The sequence below is a fragment of the Somniosus microcephalus genome, unplaced genomic scaffold, assembly GCF_052327205.1.
Source record: "Somniosus microcephalus isolate GS21.2 unplaced genomic scaffold, FLI_Smic_1.0 scaffold986, whole genome shotgun sequence".
NCBI lineage: Eukaryota > Metazoa > Chordata > Chondrichthyes > Squaliformes > Somniosidae > Somniosus > Somniosus microcephalus.
The window spans coordinates 5,198-29,218 of record NW_028226173.1 but is presented as its reverse complement, the minus strand read 5'-3'; the positions used below and the strand labels follow the sequence as shown (position 1 = coordinate 29,218).

Genomic DNA, 24,021 nt, shown 5'->3' with positions numbered 1-24,021 from the left:
GAGCCTTGTAGGTTATGGCACTTCAGGTGAGTGCCTCTACCTCTACCACCCTTTCAGGTAAATCGTTCCAGGCCCCCCACCACCCTCAGTGGGGAAAAAAAGTCTCCTCAAATCCCCTCTAAACCTCCTACCAATTGCTTTAAATCTATGCCCCCCCCCCTGGATATTGACCCTTCTGCTAAGGGAAATAGGTCCTTCTATCCACTCTATCTAGGCCCCTCATAATTTTATACACCTCAATTAGGTCTCCCCTCCTCTGTTCCAAAGAAAACAACCCCAGCCTATCCAATCTTTCCTCATAGCTAAAATTCCCCAGCCCAGACAACATCCTCGTAAATCTCCTCTGCACCCCCTCTAGTGCAATCGCATCCTTCCTGTAATGTGACCAGAACTGCAAGCAGTGTTCTAGCTGTGGCCTGGCTAGTGTTTTATACATTTCACGGGTAATCTCCCTGCTCTTATATTCTATGCCTTGGCCAATAAAGGCAAGTATCCCTTAACCACCTTACCTATCTGTTCTGCTACCTTCAGGGATCTGTGGACATGCACTCCAAGGTCCCTCTGATCTTCTGCACTTCAGTGTACTGCCATTTATAGTGTATACCCTTTCCTTGTTAGCCCCCCCCCCCCCAATGCATTACCTCACTTCTCCAGATCGAATTCCATGTGCCACTGTTTTGCCCACCAGACCAGTCCATTGATATCTTCCTGCAGTCTGCAGCTTTCTTCTTCTTTATCAGCCACACGGCCAATTTTTGTATCATCTGCAAACTTCTTACATTCAAGTCCAAATCATTGGTATATACCACAAAAAGCAAAGGACCCAATACTGAGCCCTGCGGAACCCCACTGGCAACAGCCTTCCAGTCACCTTTCGACCATTACCCTTTGTTTCCTGCCTCTGAGCCAATGTTGGATCCAACTTGTCACTTTGCCTTGGATCCCATGGGCTTTTACTTTTGTGACCGGTCTGCCATGTTTGACCTTAACACAAGCCTTGCTAAAATCCATATAGATTTCATCAAACGCACTACCCTCATTGGCCCTCCTTGTTGCCACCTCAAAAAATTCAATCAATTTAGTCAGACACGACCTTCCCATAACAAATCTATGCTGACTCCCTGATTAATCTGTGTCTTTCTAAATGAAGATTTATCCTGTCCCTCAGCATTTGTTCCAATAATTTTCCCACCACCGAAGTTAGGCTGACTGGCCTGTAATTACTCGGTCTATCCCTTACTCCCTTTTTAAACAATGGTGCCATGTTAGCAGTCCTCTGGCACCACACTTGTAGCCAGAGAGGATTGGAAAATGATGGTCAGAGCCTCTGCTATTTCCTCTTTTACTTCTCTAACAGTCTGGGATACATTTCATCCGGACCTGGAGATTTATCCACTTTCAAAGATGCTAAACCCCTTAATACTTCCTCTTTCACTGTTTATTTCATCTAATATTTCCCACTCCTTCTCCCTGATTGCAATGTCTGCAATGTCCCTCTATTTTGTAAAAACAGACGCAAAGTATTCACTAAAAACCATACCCATGTCTTCCACTTTCACACACAGGTTACCTTTATGGTCTCTAATAGGCCCTATTCTTTCTTTAGTTATCCTATTGCTCTTAATGTATTTATAAAACATCTTTGTGTTTTCCTTGATTTTACTTGCCAATATTTTTTCATGCCCACTCTTTGCTTTCCTAATTTCCTTTTTAATTTCACCCCTGCACTTTCTGTACTCCTCTCAGCTTTCTGCAGTATAAGTCTTAGGTATCTGTCATAAGCTTCCCTTTTTTTCTTTATCCTACCCTGTATGCCCATTGACACCCAGGGAGCTCTAGATTTGTTCGTCCCACCCTTTTTCTTTAAGGGAACATACTTGTTCTGAGCCCTCACTATCTCCTCCTTGAATGCCTCCCACTGCTCTGACACTGATTTACCTTCAAGTTTCTGTCTCCAGTCCACTTTGGCTAAATCACCTCTCAGCTTAGTAAAATTAGCTTTTCCCCAATTGAGAACTTTTATTCCTGGTCTATCCTTGTCCTTTTCCATAACTACCCTAAATCTAACTGAATTATGATCACTGCCACCAATATGCTTTCCCACTGATGCCCTTTCTACCTGCCCAGCTTCATTCTCTAAAACTAGGTCCAGAAACGCCCCCTCTTATTGGGCTTGCTACGTACTGGCTGAAAAAGTTCTCTTGAATGCATTTTAAGAATTCTGCTCCCTCTATACCATATACACTAATTTTATCCCAGTTAATATTAGGGAAGTTGAAATCCCATATTATTGCTGCCCTATTTTTGCACGTCTCAGAAATTTGACTACATATTTGCTCTTCTATCTCCCTCTGACTGTTCGGAGGTCTATAGTACACTCTAAGCAGTGTGATTGCCCTTTTTTTGTTTTTCAATTCAACCCATATGGCCTCAATTGATACTTCTAAGATATCCTCCCTCTTCACAGCTGTAATTGATTCTTTAGTCAATATTACGAGCCCCCTCCTTTTTTTAATTCCCCCCCCCCCATCTCATCTGAAAACCCTGTAACCAGGAATTTTGAGCTGCCATTCCTGTCCTCCTTTCAGCCATGTCTCAGTAATAGCGATAATATCATCATCCCGTGTGTCTATCTGTGCCGTCAGCTCATCTGCTTTATTTCCTAAACTTCTTGCGTTGAAGTATATACCATTTAGCACTGCCAAACTCCCTTGTTGTCTACTTCCTAGCTCTTAGTTTCCTCTGCCTTCCAAACTCGCTTACTAACTTTCTGCCTTCCATTTCCAGCTTTGCTTCTCTCCCTTTTGAATCCAATCTCGGGTTCCCATCCCCCTGCCAAGCTAGTATAAACGCTCCCCAACAGCACTAGCAAACCCTACCGTGAGGATATTAGTTCCGGTCCTGTTGATGTTTCGGATGCAAATCCTTAAGACTTTTTTAAACTTATGTTTGCTTTATGCTTATTTAAAGTATTTTGGAGGTGATGTGAATAATACAGTTGAACTTGTAGAGGAACCACTTGTCAATCATGTGTAGTCTGTTTGGAAATAAGTATAAAATGCTAATTTTTTTGCAAATGTTTATTGATTAACAAATCCAATAAATAAAAGTCACTATACTGTAGGTTAGAGCACAAAAATCAAATTTCCTTCTAAACTATTTTCATATTTTGTAGTGATAGAAACGTCGCCATATCCCTTTCTGGATCTGAACCCCAAGACTCTGACAGCGATTCTGAATGAGGAAGAAAGCTATTATCAGATTGGGCCTGCAGAATACTGCCATGACTTCTTTGTGCTTTCTGTGACCATTGCATTTGCAACACAGTTAGAACAGGTTGGTGAAAATATTAGTATCAAGCTTGGAGTTGTAATGTTAATCAGGTAACAATACTGTTGAAATCTGCTTCGTTCTGCCTGTTACAGAATCTAAATATATTCTTCACAACTAAAGTCTTTGGAATAAGTTTAATTAAATCTTGTATAGTTTCGAACTTCAGCATATAACTCGCTGATACTCTGAACCAAGACAAATTTGACCTCGTTAAAGACAACCGGAAAGCTAGAGTGCCTAACTTGCATGTGAGTTAAGACAGTTCCTTCTGTAATGTCTTCTTCCCTTTATGGATGTTGGTTTAATAAAGGCTCTGATATTGCAGTGGATAATGATGACGAACTGTCAGCATTCGCTGTCATTACCCCTCTGAAACTGACCGCGACTTCAGGATTTAGCGCATGCGCATCTAAACGCAGATATCCTGAAGTTGTGGTCAGTCATTCACTGCTCCGACACGGGCTGCGCTGTGGACCCACCGCCACATTGCCGGCCATCGGTTTAATCAGTGAAAATGACACAAATTTGAGCTTTTCCGCACTAATATCGCTGTTAAATACCCCATTAAACTAAAGGGCGGGGGGGGGGGGCGATGGGGGGAGAGAAGGGTCCTGGTGGAGAGAAAGCTAGAATGCTAAAAAGAAAAGACAAGGAAGCAGTGCTGGAAAGTGATTGGGGTAAAGATAACCAGATTGTGTCAGGAAGGGACAGCGTACAAACGAGTGCACTAACAAATAGGGTCTGGGTAAGAAAAAATGGTAAGACAAATAGGGCCATAGTACAAAAAAATGTTAAGATGTCTAAAAATGTTAGACAAATCTAAAGGCACTGTATCTGAATGCACGAAGCATTCGTAGTAAGGTAGACGAATTAATAGCGCAAATAGATGAAAACGGATACGATATAATTGCGATTACGGAGACATGGCTGCAGTGCGATCAAGGCTGGGAGCTGAATATCCAAGGATATTCGATATTTAGGAAGGACAGACAAAGGAAAAGGAGGTGGGGTGGCATTGTTAGTAAAGGATGATATCAGAGCAATAGTGAGAGGATATTGGCTCAGAAAATCAAGATGTGGAGCTAAAAAGCACCAATGGGCAGAAAACATTGGTGAGAGTCATATATAGGCCTCCAAACAGTCGTGGTAATGTAGGGGATGGCATCAAACAGGAAATTAGAGATGCATGTAACAAGGGTACTACAGTAATCACAGGTGACTTTAATCTACATATAGACTGGCCAAACCAAATTAGCAATAATACTATGGAGGATGAATTCCTAGAGTGTGTACGAGATGGTTTTTTTAGACCAATACGTTGAGGAGCCAACTAGGGAACAGGCTATCCTAGATTGGGTATTGTGCAATGAGAAGGGGTTAATTAATAATCTTGTTGTGCAGGGTCCTTTAGGGACGTGACCATAACATGATAGAATTCTTCATTACAGGAAACTTTGGTTTATCCGGAGGTTGTATGTCCGGAAACCTCGATCTACCGGCAGAAATCAGGAGCCGTTTTGTTCGTTTTTTTTTCTTCTTGTGGCTTTTTTTTCAAACAGTCAGGCTCTGCAAAGTCTCTGAAGCTGTTGCTAAGCTACAGAGACGCTTCTAAGGTACGGCCGACTGTTTAGAAGCTGTTGCTAAGCAACAGTGTTTGTTGTCAGATACGGAGCTGCAAATCTCCATATGCTTCAACATTAACGCTGGTATGTCCGGCAGTTTTGATAGATCGGCAACACCTCGGTTCTGTCGGTGCCAGATATAACAAAGTTTCCTGTAAAATGTAAAGTGAAGTAGTCCAATCCGAAACTAGGGTCCTAAATCTAAACAAAGGAAACTATGAAGGTATAAGGAGTGAGTTGGCTATGATAGATTGGGAAGCTTCATTAAAAGGCATGATGGTGGATAGGCAATGGCTAACATTTAAGGAAGGAATGCATGAATTGCAACAGTTATACATTCCTTTCTGGCGCAAAAACACAAAAAGGAAAAGCGGCCCAACCATGGCTAACAAAAGAAATTAAGGATAGTACTGGATCCAAAGAGGAGTCTTTAAATGATTAAATATTATTTAATTGTAGTGTAATTAGTGGTATTGATTTGATTTATTTTAATTTGAATTAATTAAAGGGTAAGTCATGGCGGCACAGCTCGGCCCCGTGGCATGCTCCTCCTGCACTGTTGGAAATCAGGGACACTTCCTGTGTCCCTGATGACCATGTGTGCGGGAAGTGTATCCAGCTGCAGCTACTGACAGACCGCATTGCAGCGCTGGAGCTGCGAATGGATACATACTGGAGCATTTGCGATGCTGAGCACATCGTGGATTAAAAGTTTAGGGAGTTGGTCACACCACAGGTAAAGGCTGCACAGGCAGGAAGGGAATGGGTGACCATCAGGCAGAGTAGTAGGCGCAGGCAGAAAGTGCAGGGGTCCCCTATGGCCATCCCCCTTTCAAACAGATGTACCACTTTGGATATTGTTGAGGGGGATGGATTATTGGGGGAAGGCAGCAGCAGCCGCCAACTTCCTGGCATCATGGGTGGTCCTGCTGCACAGGACGGGAGGTAAAAAAGCGAGAGCGCTATAGTGATGGGGGATTCTATTGTAAGGGGAGTAGATAGGCGTTTCTGCGGCCACAAACGAAACTCCAAGATGGTGTGTTGCCTTCCTGGTGCAAGGGTCAAGGATGTCTCGGAACGGCTGCAGGGCATTCTGGAGGGGGAGGGTGAACAGCCAGTTGTCGTGGTGCATATAGGTACCAACGATATAGGTAAAAAATGGGATGAGGTCCTAAAAGCTGAATATAGGGAGTTAGGAGGTAAATTTAAAAAAAAAAAAATAGGACCTCAAAGATAGTAATCTCAGGATTGCGACGAGTGCCACGTGCTAGTCAGAGTAGAAATAGAAGGATATTTCAGATGAATACGTGGCTAGAGGAATGGTGCAAGGGGGAGGGATTCAAATTCCTGGGACATTGGAACCAGTTCTGGGGGAGGTGGGACCAGTACAAACTGGACGGTTTGCACTTGGGCGGGACCGGAACCGATGTCCTAGGGGGAGTGTTTGCTGGTGCTGTTGGGGAGGGTTTAAACTAAAATGGCGGGGGTTGGGAACCTGTGCAGGGAGACAGAGGAAAGGGAAGCAAGAATAGAAACAAAAGACAGGAAGGAGAAAAGCAAAAGTGGAAGGCAGAGAAATCAAGGGTATAAATCAAACAGGGCCACAGTAAATAATAATTCTAAAAGGACTGAGTGTTAAAAAATCAAGCCTGACGGTTTTGTCTTAATGCGAGGAGCATTCATAATAAGGTGGATGAATTAGCTGTGCAAATAGATGAAAACGGATATGATATAATTGGGATTACGGAGACATGGCTCCAGGATGACCAAGTCTGGGAACTCAACATCCAGGGGTATTCAATATTCAGGAAGGACAGGAAAAAAGGAAAAGGAGGTGGGGTAGCATTGCTGGTTAAAGAGGAGATTAACACAATAGTAAGGAAGGATATTAGCTCTGATGATGTGGAATCTGTATGGGCAGAGCTGAGAAATACCAAGAGGCAGAAAACGTCACAAAAAAATGGCGGCGCGCACGCACGGACGCAGCGGCTTTGTCTCTCCCGAGACTGAGCGTTTTCACCCTCCTTCTGAGTCTCTTCTGGACTCTGCTGATACGGGAATTGAGGGCAGACCTACTGTACAGCCGGCAGACGCTCTTCGACATCGGGTCCGACAGCGTGCGGCTCACACTCGGCGACATCGATCTGCCTTCCGACATCGCCCGACCCCCGGGACCAGCATGGCGTCCTTCCCCAGCCGGAAGTCGGCGCAGACCATGCAGGGAACGCAAGCAGAAGCGGGGTAAGAGGGCAGGCATCCAAAACAGGCTGAAGAGGACCCCACACAAACCCTCCCTCCCAAGTATTTTCCTAGCCAACGTCAGGTCACTAGAAAACAAAATGGATGAGATCAAACTTGATCTCCTCACAGAAAAGGACAAAGGAATGCTGCGCTATGATCTTCACAGAGACCTGGTTGAACAACGGCATCCCTGACACCACCATCCAACTAGAAGGACGCACGGTCTTCTGCGCCGACAGAAGACCGTTTGTGCATTTACACTAACAATGCCTGGTGCACTAAAACGGACATAATCGATAGATCCTGCTCGGCTGATTTGGAATTCCTCATGGTAAGGTGCAGACCCTTCTACCTGCCTTGGGAATTCACGGCTGTTATCATCACTGCGGTCTACATCCCACCACACGCTAATGCCAAACTAGCACTGAAGGACCTCTACAGGGCCATCAGCGAACAACAAACTGCGCACCCAGACGGAGCTTTTATCGTCGCAGGGGACTTCAATCACATAAACCTAAAAACTGTACTACCGAAATTCCACCAGAATGTTTCCTGCCCCACAAGAGGGGAGAACACACTGGATCAAGTCTACACGAGCATTGTAGATGCTTATAAGGCCATTCCCTGCCCCCACCTTGGGAAGTCTGACCACCTCTCCCTGTTTCCAGCCCCGGCATACAAACCGCTCATCAAAAGAGTGAGATCAGTGAAAGTATGGCCAGAGGGGGCAGTCTCGGAGCTTCAGGATTGCTTCAAACGCACCGATTGGAGCATGTTTGCCCATAATGACATCGAGGAATACGCATCCACAGTGCTATTCTACATTACAGCTGTGTCGAGGTCGTCACGACCCATAAAAATATCAGGACATACCCCAACCAGAAACCCTGGATGAACGGAGAGGTCCGCTCGCTGTTGAAAGCACGCGACGCAGCATTTAAATCTGGCGACGCGGCGGCTTACAGTGCAGCTAGGACCAACCTAAAAAAGGGTATCGGGACTGCCAAAAGGAAACAGACGCTGCGGATAGAGGATCATTTCCACAACAACTCGGACCCCCGGCATACGTGGCAAGGCATCCAGTCCATCATTGACTACAAGGGCAAAAACACCAGCCCCCCGGTTAGCGATGCCTCCCTTCCGGAGGAGCTTAACAACTTCTACGCTCGCTTCGACAGGGACAACAGGGAGCCGGCTACCAAAGCCTTGCCACCCCCGGAAGACCAGGTGCTCACTCTGTCGACCTCCGACGTAAGGGGTGTTCTACGCGGAGTGAACACACGAAAGGCTGTTGGACCGGATAGCATCCCTGGACGGGTACTCAAGGAATGTGCTGATCAGCTGGCTGATGTCTTCACCGCCATCTTCAATCTGTCATTGGCCCAGGCAGTAGTCCCTACATGCTTCAAGACCGCTACCATTATTCCTGTGCCAAAACAAACGGCTGTGACGTGCCTGAACGACTATCGACCTGTCGCACTCACACCCATCATAATGAAGTGTTTCGAGAGACTGGTCCTGGCTCACATCAAAGCCAGTGTTCCCGCCTCTCTTGACCAACACCAGTTTGCCTATCGTGCAAACAGATCAACGGAGGATGCAATCACAACTGCTCTACACTCGGCACTGAATCACCTCCCCCCCCCCCTGAACACGGGGGCCCCACAAGGATGTGTGCTGAGCCCCCCCCCTCTACTCCCTCTTCACCCACGACTGTGTGGCTGTTCATGGTTCCAACACCATCATCAAGTTTGCGGATGATACCACGGTAGTAGGCCAGTTCACCAACAACGATGAGTCAGCCTACAGGGAGGAGGTCCAGCATCTCGTGAAGTGGTGCGCCGATAACAACCTGGCCCTGAACATCAAGAAAACCAAAGAAATCATTGTGGACTTCAGGAAGTCTAAAGGCGGAAGTCACACCCCCATCCACATCAATGGGGCTGTGGTGGAAAGGGTGGACAGCTTTAAGTTCCTCGGAGTCCACATCACGGAAGACCTCTCCTGGTCCCTCAATACCTCCTCTCTGATGAAGGCCCAGCAGCGCCGATATTTCCTAAGGAGGCTGAAGGGATGTAACCTGTCACCCCTGATCCCCTCTAACTTTTACCGCTGCACAATAGAGAGCATCCTGACAAACTGTATCACAGTATGGTATGGCAGCTGTAGCTACTATGACCGGAAAGCCCTGCAGCGGGTAGTCAAAACTGCCCAACGCATGACCGGCACCCGGCTACCGACCATAGAGCACATATACCAGAAACGCTGTTTACGGAGGTCACGGTCCATCATCAAAGACCCTACCCACCCCAGCCACAGTCTGTTCGCCCTCCTGCCATCTGGGAGACGCTACAGATGCATTTGCACCCGTACGACCAGATTTAGGAACAGCTTCTTTCCCAGGGCTGTCATCCTACTGAACTCCACAAATAAACTCTAAAGCCTGCACATCTGCCAATGCACTTTATTATGGTTATGCTTATGTTAATGTATTACAAGCCAAATGTATGTTGAATGTTTAAATGTCTTAATCTAAATGTACACTCTTGGGAGCCGCAAGCCTACATTTCGTTGTACTGCACTTGTGCACTAACTGACAATAAAAGTTGATTTGATTTGATTTGACGTTAGTGGGAGTTGTATACAGACCCCCAAACAGTAATACTGAGGTTGGGGATGGCATTAAACAGGAAATTAGAGACGCATGCAATAAGGGCACAGCAGTTATCATGGGTAACTTTAATCTACATATAGATTGGGCTAACCAAATTAGCAACAATACTGTGGAGGAGGAATTCCTAGAGTGTATACGGGATGGTTTCCTGGACCAATATGTCGAGGAACCAACTAGAGATCAGGTCATCTTAGACTAGGTATTATGTAATGAGAGAGGATTAATTAGCAATTTTGTGCGAGGTCCCTTGGGGAGGAGCGATCATAATATGATCGAATTCTTCATTAAGATGGAGAGTGAAGTAGTTGACTCAGAGACTAGGGTCCTGAATTTAAATAAAGGAAACTACGATGGTATAAGGCACGAGTTGGCTAGGATGGATTGGGGAATGTTACTTAAAGGGTTGACGGTGGATAGGCAATGGCAAACATTTAAAGATCGCATGGATGAACTACAGAATTTGTTGATCCCTGTTTGGCATAAAAATAAAACAAAAAAGGTGACTCAACCGTGGCTAACCAGGGAAATTAGGGATAGCATAAGATCCAAGGAGAGGACATATAAATTGGCCAGAAAAAGCAGCAAACCTGAGGATTGGGAGCTGTTTATGATTCAGCAAAGGAGGACAAAGGGATTAATTAAGAGGGGGGAAATAGATTGGGAGTAAGCTTGCAGGGAACATAAAAACTGACTGTAAAAGCTTCGATAGATACGTGAAGAGAAAAAGATTGGTGAAGTCAAGTGTAGGTCCCTTGCAGTCAGAATCAGGGGAATTTATAATGGGAACAAAGAAATGGCAGACCAACTAAGTACATACTTTGGTTCTGTCTTCACAAAGGAGGACACTAATAACCTCCCTGAGATGTCGGGGAACATAGGGTCTAATGAGAGGGAGGATTTGAATGAAATCAGTATTTGTAGGGAAATGGTGTTAGGGAAATTGACGGGATTGAAGGCCGATAAATCCCCAGGGCCTGATGATCTACATCCTAGGGTACTTAAGGAAGTGGCTCTAGAAATAGTAGATGCATTGCTGGTCATCTTCCAAAATTCTATAGACTCTGGAACAGTTCCCATGGATTGGATGATAGCTAATGTAACCGCATTATTTAAAAAAGGTGGTAGAGAGAAAATGGGGAATTTATAGACCGGTAAGCCTGACCTTGGTAGTGGGGAAAATGCTAGAGTCCATTATAAAAGGGTAATAGCAGAGCACTTGGAAAACAGTGACAGGATCGGACAAAGTCAACATGGATTTACAAAAGGTAAATCATGCTTGACTAATCTACTGGCATTTTTTGAGGATGTAACTGGTAGAGTAGATAAGGGAGAACCAGTGGATGTGGTGCATTTGGACTTTCAGAAGGCTTTCGATAAGGTCTCGCATAAGAGATTAGCGTGCAAAGTTAAAGCACACGGGATTGGGGGTAAGGTACTGCTTGGATAGAGAACTGGTTGGCAGACAAGCAAAGAGTTGGAATAAACAGGTCTTTTTCCCAGTGGCAGGCAGTAACTAGTGGGGTACCGCAGGAATCGGTGCTCGGACCCCAGCTATTCACAATATATATAAAGGATCTAGAGGAAGGAACTAGATGTAATGTTTGCAGACGACACAAAGCTGGGTGGACGTGTGTGTTATGAGGAGGATGCAGAGAAGCTCCAGTATGATTTGGACAGGTTGGGTGATTGGGCAGATGCATGGCAAATGCAGTATAATGTGGATAAATGCGAGGTTATCCACTTCGGTGGCAAAAACAAGACGACAGATTATTATCTGAACGGCAATAGATTGGGAAAAAGGGAAGTGCAACGAGACCTGGGTGCCCTTGTGCACCAGTCGCTGAAGATAAGCATGCAGGTGCAGCAGGCGGTTAAGAAGGCAAATGGTATGTTGGCCGTCATAGTGAGAGGATTCGAGTACAGGAGCAAGGATGTCTTGCTGCAGTTGTACAGGGCTTTGGAGAGACCACACCTTGAGTATTGTGTGCAGTTTTGGTCACCTTATCTGAGGAAGGATGTTCTTGCCATGGAGGGAGTGCAGCGAAGATTCACCAGACTGATGCCTGGGATGGCAGGAATGACGTATGAGGAGAGATGGGGTCAATTAGGCTTATATTCGCTGGAGTTTAGAAGAGTGAGAGGGCATCTCATTGAAGTTCATAAAATTCTAACAGGACTAGACAGACTAGATGCAGGAAGGCTGTTCCTGATGGCGGGGGAGTCCAGAACCAGGGGTCACAGTCTAAGGATAAGGGGTAAGCCATTTAGGACTATGAGGAGGAATTTCTTCACCCAGAGAGTGGTGAATCTGGCACACAAGGCAGTTGAGGCCAATTCATTAAATATATTCAAGAAGGAGTTAGATATATTTCTTAAGGCTAAAGGGATCAAGGGATATGAGGCGAAAGCAGGGACAGGGTACTGAAATTGGTTGATATGCCATGATCTCATTAAATGGCGGAACAGGCTTGAGGGGCCGAATGGCCTACTCCTGCTCCTATCTTCTATGTTTCTGTGTCTATGTCATATAAAGTTGCCAGGAAAAGTAGCAAGCCTGAGGATTGGGAGCAGTTTAGAGTTCAGCAAAAAAGAACCGAGAGATTGCTTTAAGAGGGGAGAAATAGAGTATGAGAGTAAACTTGCAAGGAACATAAAAGCAGACTGTAAAAGCTTCTACAAGTATGTAAAAAGAAAAAGATTAGTCAAGACAAATGTAGGTCCCTTACAGTCAAACAGGAGAATTTATAATGGGAACAAGGAAATGGCTGAGCAATTAAACAAATACTTTGGTTCTGTCTTCACGGAAGAGGACACTAACAACTTCCCAGAAATGCTAAGGAACCAAGGGTCGAGTGAGAAGGAGGAATTAAAGGAAATCAGTATTAGTAAAAAAAAATAGTGCTGGAAAAATTAATGAGACTGAAAGCTGATCAATCCCCAGGGCTTGATAATCTGCATCCCAGAGTACTGAAAGAGGTAGCCATGGAAATAGTGGATGCATTGGTTGTCATCTTCCAAAATTCTAGAGATTATGGTACATTTCCTGCAGATTGGAGGGTGGCAAATGTAACCCCACTATTTAAAAAGGAAGGGAGAGAGAAAATAGGGAACTACAGATTGGTTAGCCTAACATGCTAGAGTCTATTATAAAGGATGTGATAACAGGAAACTTCAAAAATATCAACAGGATTAGACAAAGTCAACATGGATTTATGAAAGGGAAATCGTGTTTGACAAACCTACTGGAGTTTTTTGAGGATGTAACTGGTAGAATAGATAAGGGAGAGCCAGTGGATGTGGTGTATTTGGATTTTCAGAAGGCCTTTGATAAAGTCCCACATAAGAGGTTAGTGTGCAAAATTAAAGCACATGGGATCGGGGGTAATATACTGGCATGGATTGAAAATTGGTTAACAGACAGGAAACAGTGCGTAGGAATAAATGGTTCTTTTTCGGGGTGGCAGGCGGTGACTAGTGGGGTACCGCCGGGATCAGTGCTTGGGCCCCAGCTATTCACTATATATCAATGATTTGGATGAGGGAACCAAATGTAATATTTCCAGGTTTGCTGACGACATGAAACTAGGTGGGGTTGTGAGGAGAATGCAAAGAGGCTTCAAGGCGATTTAGACAAGTTGAGTGAGTGGGCAAATACATGGCAGATGCAGTATAATGTGGATAAATGTGAAGTTATCCACTTCGGTAGGAAAAACAGAAAGACAGTATTATTTAAATGGTGATAGATTGGGAAATGTTGATGTACAAAGGGACCTGGGTGTCCTTGTACACCAGTCACTGAAAGCAAACATGCAGGTGCAGCAAGCAGTTAGGATGGCAAATGGTATGTTGGCCTTCATTGCAAGAGGATTTGAGTACAGGAGCAAGGATGTCTTAATACAGTTGTACAGGGCCTTGGTGAGACCACAACTGGAGTACTGTGTGCAGTTTTGGTCTCCTTACCTAAGAAAAGATATACTTGCCATAGAGGGAGTGCAGCGAAGGTTCACCAGACTGATTCCTGGGATGGCAGAACTGTCGTATGAGGAGAGATTGGGTCGACTAGGCCTGTATTCACTAGAGCTTAGAAGAATGAGAGGGGATCTCATTGAAACTTATAACATTCTGACAGGGCTAGACAAACTGGATGCAGGGAGGATGTTTCCCCTGGCTGAGGGGCGTCTTGAACGAGGGGTCACAGTCTCAGGATATGGGGTAGGACATTTAAGACTGAGATGAGAAATTTCTTCACTCGGAGGGTGATGAACCTGTGGAATTCTCTACCACAGAATGCTGTGGAGGCCAAGTCACTGAATATATTTAAGGAGGAGATAGATAGATTTCTAGACGCAAGGTATCAAGGGGTATGGGGAAACAGTGGGAATATGGTCTTGAGATAGAGGATCAGGCATGATCATATCGAATGGCGGAGTAGGCTCGACGGGCCGAGTGGCCTACTCCTGCTCCTATTTTTCTATGTTTCTATAAATGTCAAGCCTTGTTGGATTAGGTGTAACTGGGGTTTTAATAGCATATTGACTACTAAACAACTGTCCTGGCCCTGAAAAACTAATTTTTTATATTTGTGAAATGTCAAATGTCTCCATTATGATGGTTTAAAAAATTTTTTAAAAAATTGTAGCTTGTTTATGATATATCAGCTTCTGCCTTATCCCCATGTGAAAGTCCCAATCTTTATTTTGCTCTCTAACATTTTTAAAAGTGGGGATTTTTATTTCCTGGTTCTCTGCCTGTGAGAATTCTTCAATGTGATTGGCTGCTTAGCCAGCTTGATGACATCACTGCTGCATCGCCCTAGGAATCCGCTATTTGCCATCTTAGACTGGGTATTATGTAACGAGAAAGGATTAATTAGCAATCTTGTACGAGGCCCCTTGGGTCGGAGCGATCATAATATGATCGAATTCTTCATTAAGATGGAGAATGAAGTAGTTGACTCGGAGACAAGGGTCCTCAATTTAAATAAAGGAAACTACGATGGTCTGAGGAATGAGTTGGGTAGGATTGATTGGGGAATGGCACTCAAAGGGTTGACGGATAGGCAATGGCAAACATTCAAAGACCGAATGGATGAGCTACAGAATTTGTTCATCCCAGTTTGGCATAAAAATAAAACAAAAAAGGTGACTCAACCGTGGCTAACAAGGGAAATTAGGGATAGCATAAGATCCAAGGAGAGGACATATAAATTGGCTAGAAAAAGCAATAATCCTGAGGATTGGGAGCAGTTTAGGAGTCAACAAAGGAGGACAAAGGGATTAATTAAGAAAGGGAAAATAGAATATGAGAGTAAGCTATCAGGGAACATAAAAACTGACTGTAAAAGCTTTTATAGATATGTGAAGAGAAAAAGATTGGTGAAGTCAAGCGTAGGTCCCTTACAGTCAGAATCAGGGGAATTTATAATGGGAAACAAGGAAATGGCAGACCAACTAAATACATACTTTGGTTCTGTCTTCACAAAGGAAGACACAAATAACCTCCCAGAGATGCCGGGGAACATAGGGTCTGATGAAAGAGAGGAACTGAAATAAATCAGTATTTGTAGGGAAATGGTGTTAGGAAAATTGATGGGACTGAAGGCCGATAAATCCCCAGGGCCTGATGGTCTACATCCCAGGGTACTTAAGGAAGTGGCCCTAGAGATAGTAGATGCATTACTGGTCACCTTCTAGAACTCGATAGACTCTGGAACGGTACCCATGGATTGGAGGGTAGATAATGTTACCCCACTATTCAAAAAAGGTGGTAGAGAAAAAGCGGGGAATTATAGACCAGTAAGCCTGACATCGGTAGTGGGGAAAATGCTAGAGTCTATTATAAAAGATGAAATAGCAGAGCACTTGGAAAGCAGTGACAGGATCGGACAAAGTCAACATGGATTTACAGAAGGTAAATCATGCTTGACTAATCTACTGGACTTTTTTGAGGATGTAACTGGTAGAATAGATGAGGGAGAACCAGTGGATGTGGTGTAATTGGACTTTCAGAAGGCTTTCGATAAGGTCCCACATAAGAGATTAGCGTGCAAAATTAAGGCACATGGGATTGGGGGCAAGGTATTGACTTGGATAGAGAACTGGTTGGCGGACAGAAAGCAAAGAGTTGAAATAAACGGGTCGTTTTCCGAGTGGCAGGCAGTGACTAGTGGGGTACCGCAAGGACCCCAGCTGTTCACAATATATATTAATGATCTGGACGAGGGAATTGGATGTAATATCTCCAAATTTGCAGACGAGACAAAGCTGGGTGGGAGGGTAAGCTGCGAGGAGGATGTCGTGAAACTCCAGTACGATTTGGACAGGTTGGGTGATTGGGCAGAAACATGGCAAATGCACTGTAATGTGGATAAATGAGAGGTTATCCACTTTGGTGGCAAAAACAGGAAGGCAGATTATTATTGGAATCGCAATAGATTGGGAGAAGGGGAAGTGCAAAGAGACCTGGGTGTCTTTGTGCACCAGTCGCTGAAGGTAAGCATGCAGGTGCAGCAGGCGGTTAAGGCGGCAAATGGTATGTTGGCCTTCGTAGCAAGAGGGTTCGAGTACAGGAACAAGGATGTCTTGCTACAGTTGTACAGGGCCTTGGTGAGACCGCACCTTGAGTGTTGTGTGCAGTTTTGGTCACCTTACCTGAGGAAGGACGTTCTTGCCATGGAGGGAGTGCAGCGAAGATTCACCAGGCTGATACCTGGGATGGCAGGAATGACGTATGAGGAGAGATTGTGTCGATTGGGCTTATGCTCACTGGAGTTTTGAAGATTGAGAGGGGATCTCATGGAAACCTATAAAATTCTGTCAGGTCTGGACAGTCTAGATGCAGGAAGGATGTTTCTGATGGCCGGGGAGTCCAGAACCAGGGGTCATAATCTAAGGATAAGGGGTAAGCCATTTAGGACTGAAATGAGGAGGAATTTCTTCACCCAGAGAGTGGTGAACCTGTGGAATTCTCTGCCACAGAGGGCGGTGGAGGCCAGTTCATTAAATATATTCAAGAAAGAGTTGGATATATTTCTTGAGGCTAAAGGGATCAAGGGATATGGGGAAAAGGCAGGCTCGAAGGGCCGAATGGCCTACTCCTCCTATCTTCTATGTTTCTAAATACACGTTGAGAAACTTTGAGTTTTTGCCATAGAGATCAGGAAATCCTTGTGGGCAGCTTTCTTCAAATGATGGGCCAAAGTGCACAAATTAAATACTGCTTTTAATTGCCAAAACAAAAGGAAGCTTTTGCTGATGTGAAGCTTACAGTGGAACCATAAATGGGTCTTAAAATAACACTGCCCATTGATGGATATATTTGAGCGGATTGCTGCTTACCTTTGATTTTTACATTTGAAATATTGGTCCTGCAGCTACTAAATAAATGTTACACCAAAGATAAGTTTATAATTTTTCAATTAATAATGTGGACATTTGTATTAAAATCTCGACTTCACGGAAATTACTATGTAGTGTAACTTTGTGTTTTTCAGTTGATTCCTAGTACAATTAAGCTTCCAGATGAAAGACCTGAATTTTTCTTTTACTACACTTTGCTGGGAAATGATGTCACCAATGATCCTTTCGTTGATCTGATAAACCCAAATTTTGCACCTGAACGAGCTTCAGTGAGGATTCGTAGTTCATTAGAAATTCTCCGGCTATTCTTGCCTTCACAACCAAGCCTCCAGGTAGATTTAATAATATTATATACTTCAGTTCACAAGGTACAGTAATCAACATTATTAACTTATAATACATTGTACATTCATAATCCTGTCATCTGGTTAAATTAATTTTATGTCCAGAGTAATGGAGCTGACCAAACATTGTTAAGCAAATTACTTACTGTTCCACTGTATGTTTGTTTATCTTCATGGTCTTGCCCCATTCTCTCTGCAATCTCCTCTAGCCTTGTATTTACCCACACACACTTTCTATGACTGGTCTTTTGTACATTCCCATTCTCTTTCATCCCACCATTGGTTGCAGAACCTTTAGTTCCCACAGTCTTGCTCACTGGAATTCACTCCCTAAATCTCTGACTTGGCATCTCCCTCTTCCCCCTTTTTTTATTTAAAAAAAAATCTTCTGAAGACCTATCTCTCTCTTTCACCAAGCTTTCAGTCATGCCTTTCTATCTTTATGCCTATCTGTGAAGGGCTTTCGAGCATTCATTATGTTAACGTTGCATAAACACACACTATTGTTCAACAACTTGCTGTTCAATGGGTCAATGATTTAGCCAGTAAGTGAGGAAGCGTGACCTTGGGTTACATAGAATTACGGAGAATTTACAGCGCAGAAACAGGCTATTCGGCACAACTCGACGATGCCGGTGTTTATGCTCCAAACAAGTCTCCTCCCACCCTATCTATATATTCTTCCATTAATTTCTCCCTCATGTACTTGTATAGCTTCCCCTTAAAGGCATCTAATGGATTCACCTCCACTATTGTGGTAGCAAATTCCACATCCTAACCACTCTCTGGGTAAGGAAGTTTCTCCTGAATTCCCAATTGAATTTATTAGTGACTGTCTTGTATTGATGGCCCCTAGTTTTAACTCCCACTGTAAGTGGAAACATCTGCTCTGCAGATACCCTATCAAGCCGCTTCATAATTTAAGACCTCTATTAAGTCACCCCATCTCCAACAACAACTTGTATTTATATAGCACCTTTAATATAGTAAAACATCCCATGGCACTTCACAGGCGCCTTATCAAACAAAATTTGACACCGAGCCACATAAGGGGATAGTAGGGCAGAATGACCAAAAGCTTGGTCAAAGAAATAGGTTTTAAGGAGCATCTTAAAGGAGGAAAGAGGTAGAGAGGCGGAGAGGTTTAGGGAGGGAAGTCCAGAGCTTGGGGCTTTGGCAGCTTGGGGGGTGGGGGCTGGAGGAGATTAGAGAGAGAGTGGCGAGGCCATGGAGGGTTTTGAAAATGAGGATAAAGAATTTTGAAATTGAGGCGTTGTTTAACCGGCAGCCAGTGTAGGTCAGCAAGCACAGGGGTGTTGGGTGAACGGGACTTGGTGTGAATTAGGACATGGACAGCCAAGTTTTGGATAGCCTATAGTTTACGTAGGGTAGAACATGGGAGGCCAGCCAGGAATGCGCTGGAACAGTCTAGAGGTAACAAAGACATGGATGAGGGTTTCAGCAGCAGATGAGCTGAGGCGGGGCGGAGTCGGCAATGATACGGAGGTGGAAATAGGCGGTCTTGGTTACTGTGCGGATATGTGGTCAGAAGCTCATTTCACGGTCAAATATGACACCAAGGTTGCCAACAGTCTGGTTCAGCCTCAGACAGGCGCTTGGGAGCGGGATGGATTTGGTGGCTAGGAAATGGAGTTTGTTGTGGGGACTGAAGACATTGTCTTCGGTCTTCCCAATATTTAGTTGGAGGAAATTTCTGCTCATCCAGTACTGGATGTCGGAGAAGCAGTCTGACAATTTAGACAGTGACGGGGTCGAGAGAGGTGGTGCTGAGGTAGAGCTGGGTGTCGACAGTGTACATGTGGAAACTGACAAGGTTTTCCAGATGATGTCGCCGAGTGGCAGCATGTAGATGAGAAATAGGAGGGGGCCAAGGATAGATCCTTGGGGAACACCAGAGGTAACGATGCAGGAACAGAAAGGCCATTGCAGGTGATTCTCTGGCTACGATTTGATAGATCAAAATGGAACCAGGCGAGTGCAGTCCGACCCAGCTGGACGACAGTGGAGAGACGTTTGAGGAGGAAGTGGTCAACCGTGTTGAAGGCTGCAGGCAGGTAGAGAAGGACAAGGAGAGATAGTTTACCTTTGTCACAGTCACATATGTAGTCACTTGTGACTTTGATAGGAGCCTCAGCCCTCTATTTTCTAGAGAAAAGAGCCCCAGTCTGTTCAGTCTTTCCTGATTAGTTATAACCTCAGTTCTGGTATCCCCTTAAATCCTTTTTGTACTATGGAGACCAGAACTGTAAAGTTAAGTATGATCTAACCGAGGTTTCAAACAAGTTCAACATAAGTTCCCTGCTTTTCAATTCTATTCCTCTAGAAATTAACCTCAGTGCTATGTTTGCATTTTCATGGCCTTGTTAACTTGCGTTGCTATTTTTAACAATTTGTGAATGTGTACCCCATGATCCCTTTGCTCCTCTACCCCATTTGGGCTCCTATTTTCCAAGGAGCCTGTGGCTTTCCTCTTACCAAAATGCACCACCATATTAAGGGATATGGGGCGAAGACGGGTATATGGTTAGATCGCAGATCAGCCATGATCTCATTGAATGGTGAAATAGGATCGAGGGGCTAAGTGGCCTGCTCCTGTTCTTTTGTTCCTACTCAACACTTACCTATACTTAAATTTATTTGCCCATTCTGTAAGTTCATTAATGTCGTCTTGTATGTTGTCGCTTAGTTGAAATCACAAGCAAGTTGTAACTGGTTTCCAAGAAACTAAATTAAATATAACATATGGAAGACATTTGTTGTTGACCCCAAATTTTGCACGATTTTCCTCATGTATATAAGACATAACTTCATTGGTTGCCAATCTCCCTTTTCCTTCCCTGGAGGTGTTGCTTGTTTGGAATCTGTTCCATGAATCTCTGGTACTGCACTAAGTAGACATTGTTCATTGGGATCCACATTGGTGAAAGTCGATAGGCGCCATCATGGTCGATCTTGTTCCTTTCCTGCTCTGATATCCACACACGCAACACTTTACAGAAAGCTTTGTTGGGTAGCAATCGGGAGTGGGAACCAGGCACTTTTTCTTCTTCTTCCTTCTTCCCATAACCCAAGGGCACGGAATGCAGTTGTATCACTTCTACTTTCACCCTGAATGAGGCCATCTATCTCGAGTTAGACCGGGGATTGAACCTGGAACCTTTGATTTTCAGTTTGATTTTTGATGCTATTTTCTCTGTTGTGGTTGTTTCTGTTTTTGTATTAGCTACTTGCAGAATAACTACCCAAACAATTGTTCAGCAAAATTTCTACCTAAAATGCAAAGCACAAAATAGTGTGGAATGCATTATTTTCATTATGGCTTATTTGTGAAATTTTCGGAAGGAATTTTAATAATGACAAATTAACAGGATATTTTGTGGGGCATTAATTTTTTGTGGATATTTGTCACCCATTAAATTGTCAAATTGCAAATAATTACAGGGGATGGTAATTATCTGAGGTATTTTAAACATGGGATATGAAAGTGTGTAATGTGTAGTATTGTCTCTGGATGGTGAATTTAAATGCATTCATTGATACTGAAGTTTGTCTTTTCTTTTAAACTTCAGATTCATTTGTGCTGTGGAGACAGGTCCCTGGGCAGCACCGAGATCTCATTTGCAGGATTATTAAAAGGAGACCAAGAAATAGATCAGCATCCTGTAGCAGTTGAAGGAGCATTTACTTTGGTGCCACCTAACAAAGCAAAACAAAAGGTGCCTCCTCTGCCACTTGAGTTGTCCCCGACTGTGGGAGTGTCAGTAACTCTTAGGAAAGAAGGAATAAATTCTCAGGTAGTTATTGTTTGATTCTACAGTTTTCAGTTTGATTTTTGATACTATTTTCTCTGTTGTGGTTGTTTCTGGTCAAACTTTCATTACTCTAAACTTGTAAGGATAGCAATAATGGTTTCTTTGGATACTTTCTGTGGATTGTAATTGTGGGGGTGGGGTTGGGCCGTTACGATATATGGTTTGTAAATATGTTGCAAAAAGATATTGAGGATTTAAAATGTTAGCAATGCATCCATCCATCTATCTCAATAGATTAAAAGACTTGCAGCTGCACACCCTTCCTGTCAACTTTTCCATTATAAATTCCTATGTCTACATTTATAATGGAAGCTACCTTTTGAAGAGTTGTCACACTTTAATTACACTCTTCTACCAATGGAGGTGCTGCAGTGCCACCACTAATAGGAATGTGTAATTACAGCATGACCAATTCATATTTACAGTTTCCATTATAAATGTGCGATAGGAATTTAGAATTGAAAATATGAATACATTATGACATTAAAATGGTGATTGCAGTACAGCTGCACACTCTAGTCCAATTATCCTGCTCCCTCTGAAGCCCACACTGGTCTTGACTGCATGCTGCGGGAGATCAACTTGTATTACATCAAATGGTTAGTACTAAATTATTCTGTAATGTACCTCATAATAAATTTAGCTTTAACTAGAATGATCAGATATGTTTTGTAAAAAGGAGTTCAATGCAGAAAAGGTATTTGATAACTGAACAATAATTAGGAATTGTTTTGAAGTTTTAAAAATATTGCTGTATTAATCTTTTGATGTGCTAATCGAATTAATGATGAATTGAAACTCCTCGGAGGTGACACAATGGTATTTGTTACCTAATTAGCTAAATATCAGTGATGAATGGACCTTCTCAATGCTGAATCTTCAGCCCTCATTTTAAGTCTTGGCGTTTTGTACATTATGATTGATATATATAAGTCTGTTTGTAATTTGCATTTTCTGCTGTTGATTAAACACAATTTTTTAAAGCCATCTAGTCCAGTTAAAACGGAACCTGAACCCAAGTCTCCAGTGATGCAGAGAATTGTTTCTCCTCAAACTGTTAAGTCTTCCATTCCTGAACAAAGGCCCAAGACTGTTAATGCTGGAAGCATGTCTCCTGAGCTCAGTGGTTCCCCTCCCAGCAGAGATCAGGCAACAGAAAATGAGGTGAATAGTCTGCAGGAAGAAGAGAACAAAAAGACCCAAAATGGTGAGTAAAACCAATCAGTGCTGGAATGTATTATTTCTGTGATTTTAATGCAACATATCGCAAGGCATAATTTGAAATGGCCACCAGATGTATGTGGTGTTGCTCACGAGCACTGTTGTGATGCTTAGTTGTTAACTTGCTTAGTTGTTAAATTGGTCTGTCCCAATGCCCTAAATGGGCGAATCCAGTTAACTATAGCTTGTCGGAAATTACTGATGCTAATTAGAGGGCGGCTGAATTGAATTTCAGGCAAAATATATATATTGCCATTCATGATCATTATCTTTTTCTTTCTTGCAGTGATTCCTGGTTCTGGTGAGGATATAGGCAAACAGCACTTTGAACAGCAAGCTGGATCAGCATTTTATTCCAAGGCACATTCATCTCAACCTGTTAAACCGTCCCAAGGTGAGGTTCGGTTCAGGTCTGTCTGACTATTTGCATAAAATTGTTTAAAGGGCCTTGTTAATATATTATAAGAAATAGGAGCAGGAGTAGGCCATACGGCCCCTCAGGCCTGCTCCGCCATTCAATAGGATCATGGCTGATCTGAACCTAGACTCGCGTCCACTTCCCTGCCCTCTCCCCGTAACCCCTAATTCCCTTATCTGCTAGGAAAATGTCTATCTCCATTTTAAATTTATTTAATGTTGCAGCTTCCACAGCTCTCTGGGGTAGCAAATTCCATAGATTTACTACCCTCTGAGTGAAGAAGTTTCTCCTCATCTCAGTTTTGAAAGGGCAGCCCCTTATTCTAAGATTATGCCCCCTAGTTCTAATCTCACCCATCAGTGGAAACATCCTCACCGCATCCACCTGATCAAGCCCCCTCACAATCTTATATGTTTCGATAAGATCGCCTCTCATTCTTCTGAACTCCAATGAGTAGAGTCCCAACCTACTCAACCTTTCCTCATACGTCGACCCCCTCATCTCTGGAATCAACCGAGTGAACCTTCTCTAAACTGCCTCGAGAGCAAGTATATCTTTTCTTAAATATGGAAACCAAAACTGCACGCAGTATTCCAGGTGTGGCCTCACCAATACTCTGTATAACTGCAGCAAGACTTCCCTATTTTTATACTCCATCCCCCTTGCAATAAAAGCCAATATTCCATTGGCCTTCCTGATCACCTGCTGCACCTGCATACTAACTTTTTGTGTTTCATGCACCAGGACCCCCAGATCCCTTTGTACTGTAGCACTTTGCAGTTTCTCTCCATTTAGATAATAACTTGCTCTTTGATTTTTTTCTGCCAAAGTGCATAACCTCACACGTTCCAACATTATATTGCATCTGCCAAATCTCTGCCCACTCACTTAGCCTGTCTGTCCTTTTGCAGGTTTTTTATGTCGTCCTCACTCACTGCTTTCCCTCCCATCTTTGTATCGTCGGCAAACTTGGATAT

The 24,021-nt window shown here is 43.6% G+C and overlaps 1 protein-coding gene across 1 annotated transcript in view; it reads left to right on the top strand.

The window, feature by feature from the left end:
- The window catches only part of LOC147080918 (centrosomal protein of 120 kDa-like), a 58,499-nt gene extending 35,330 nt beyond the window's left edge, over positions 1 to 23,169 (top strand). Inside the window, exons 5-9 of the mRNA XM_085981023.1 lie at positions 3,176 to 3,336; positions 17,363 to 17,560; positions 21,163 to 21,387; positions 22,390 to 22,612; positions 22,913 to 23,169. Of these exons, the coding sequence (XP_085837149.1) occupies positions 3,176 to 3,336; positions 17,363 to 17,560; positions 21,163 to 21,387; positions 22,390 to 22,612; positions 22,913 to 23,046 (941 nt within the window). The 3' untranslated portion in view covers positions 23,047 to 23,169. The remainder of the gene's footprint in view (positions 1 to 3,175; positions 3,337 to 17,362; positions 17,561 to 21,162; positions 21,388 to 22,389; positions 22,613 to 22,912) is intronic.
- The last annotated feature ends 852 nt before the right edge of the window (positions 23,170 to 24,021 follow it).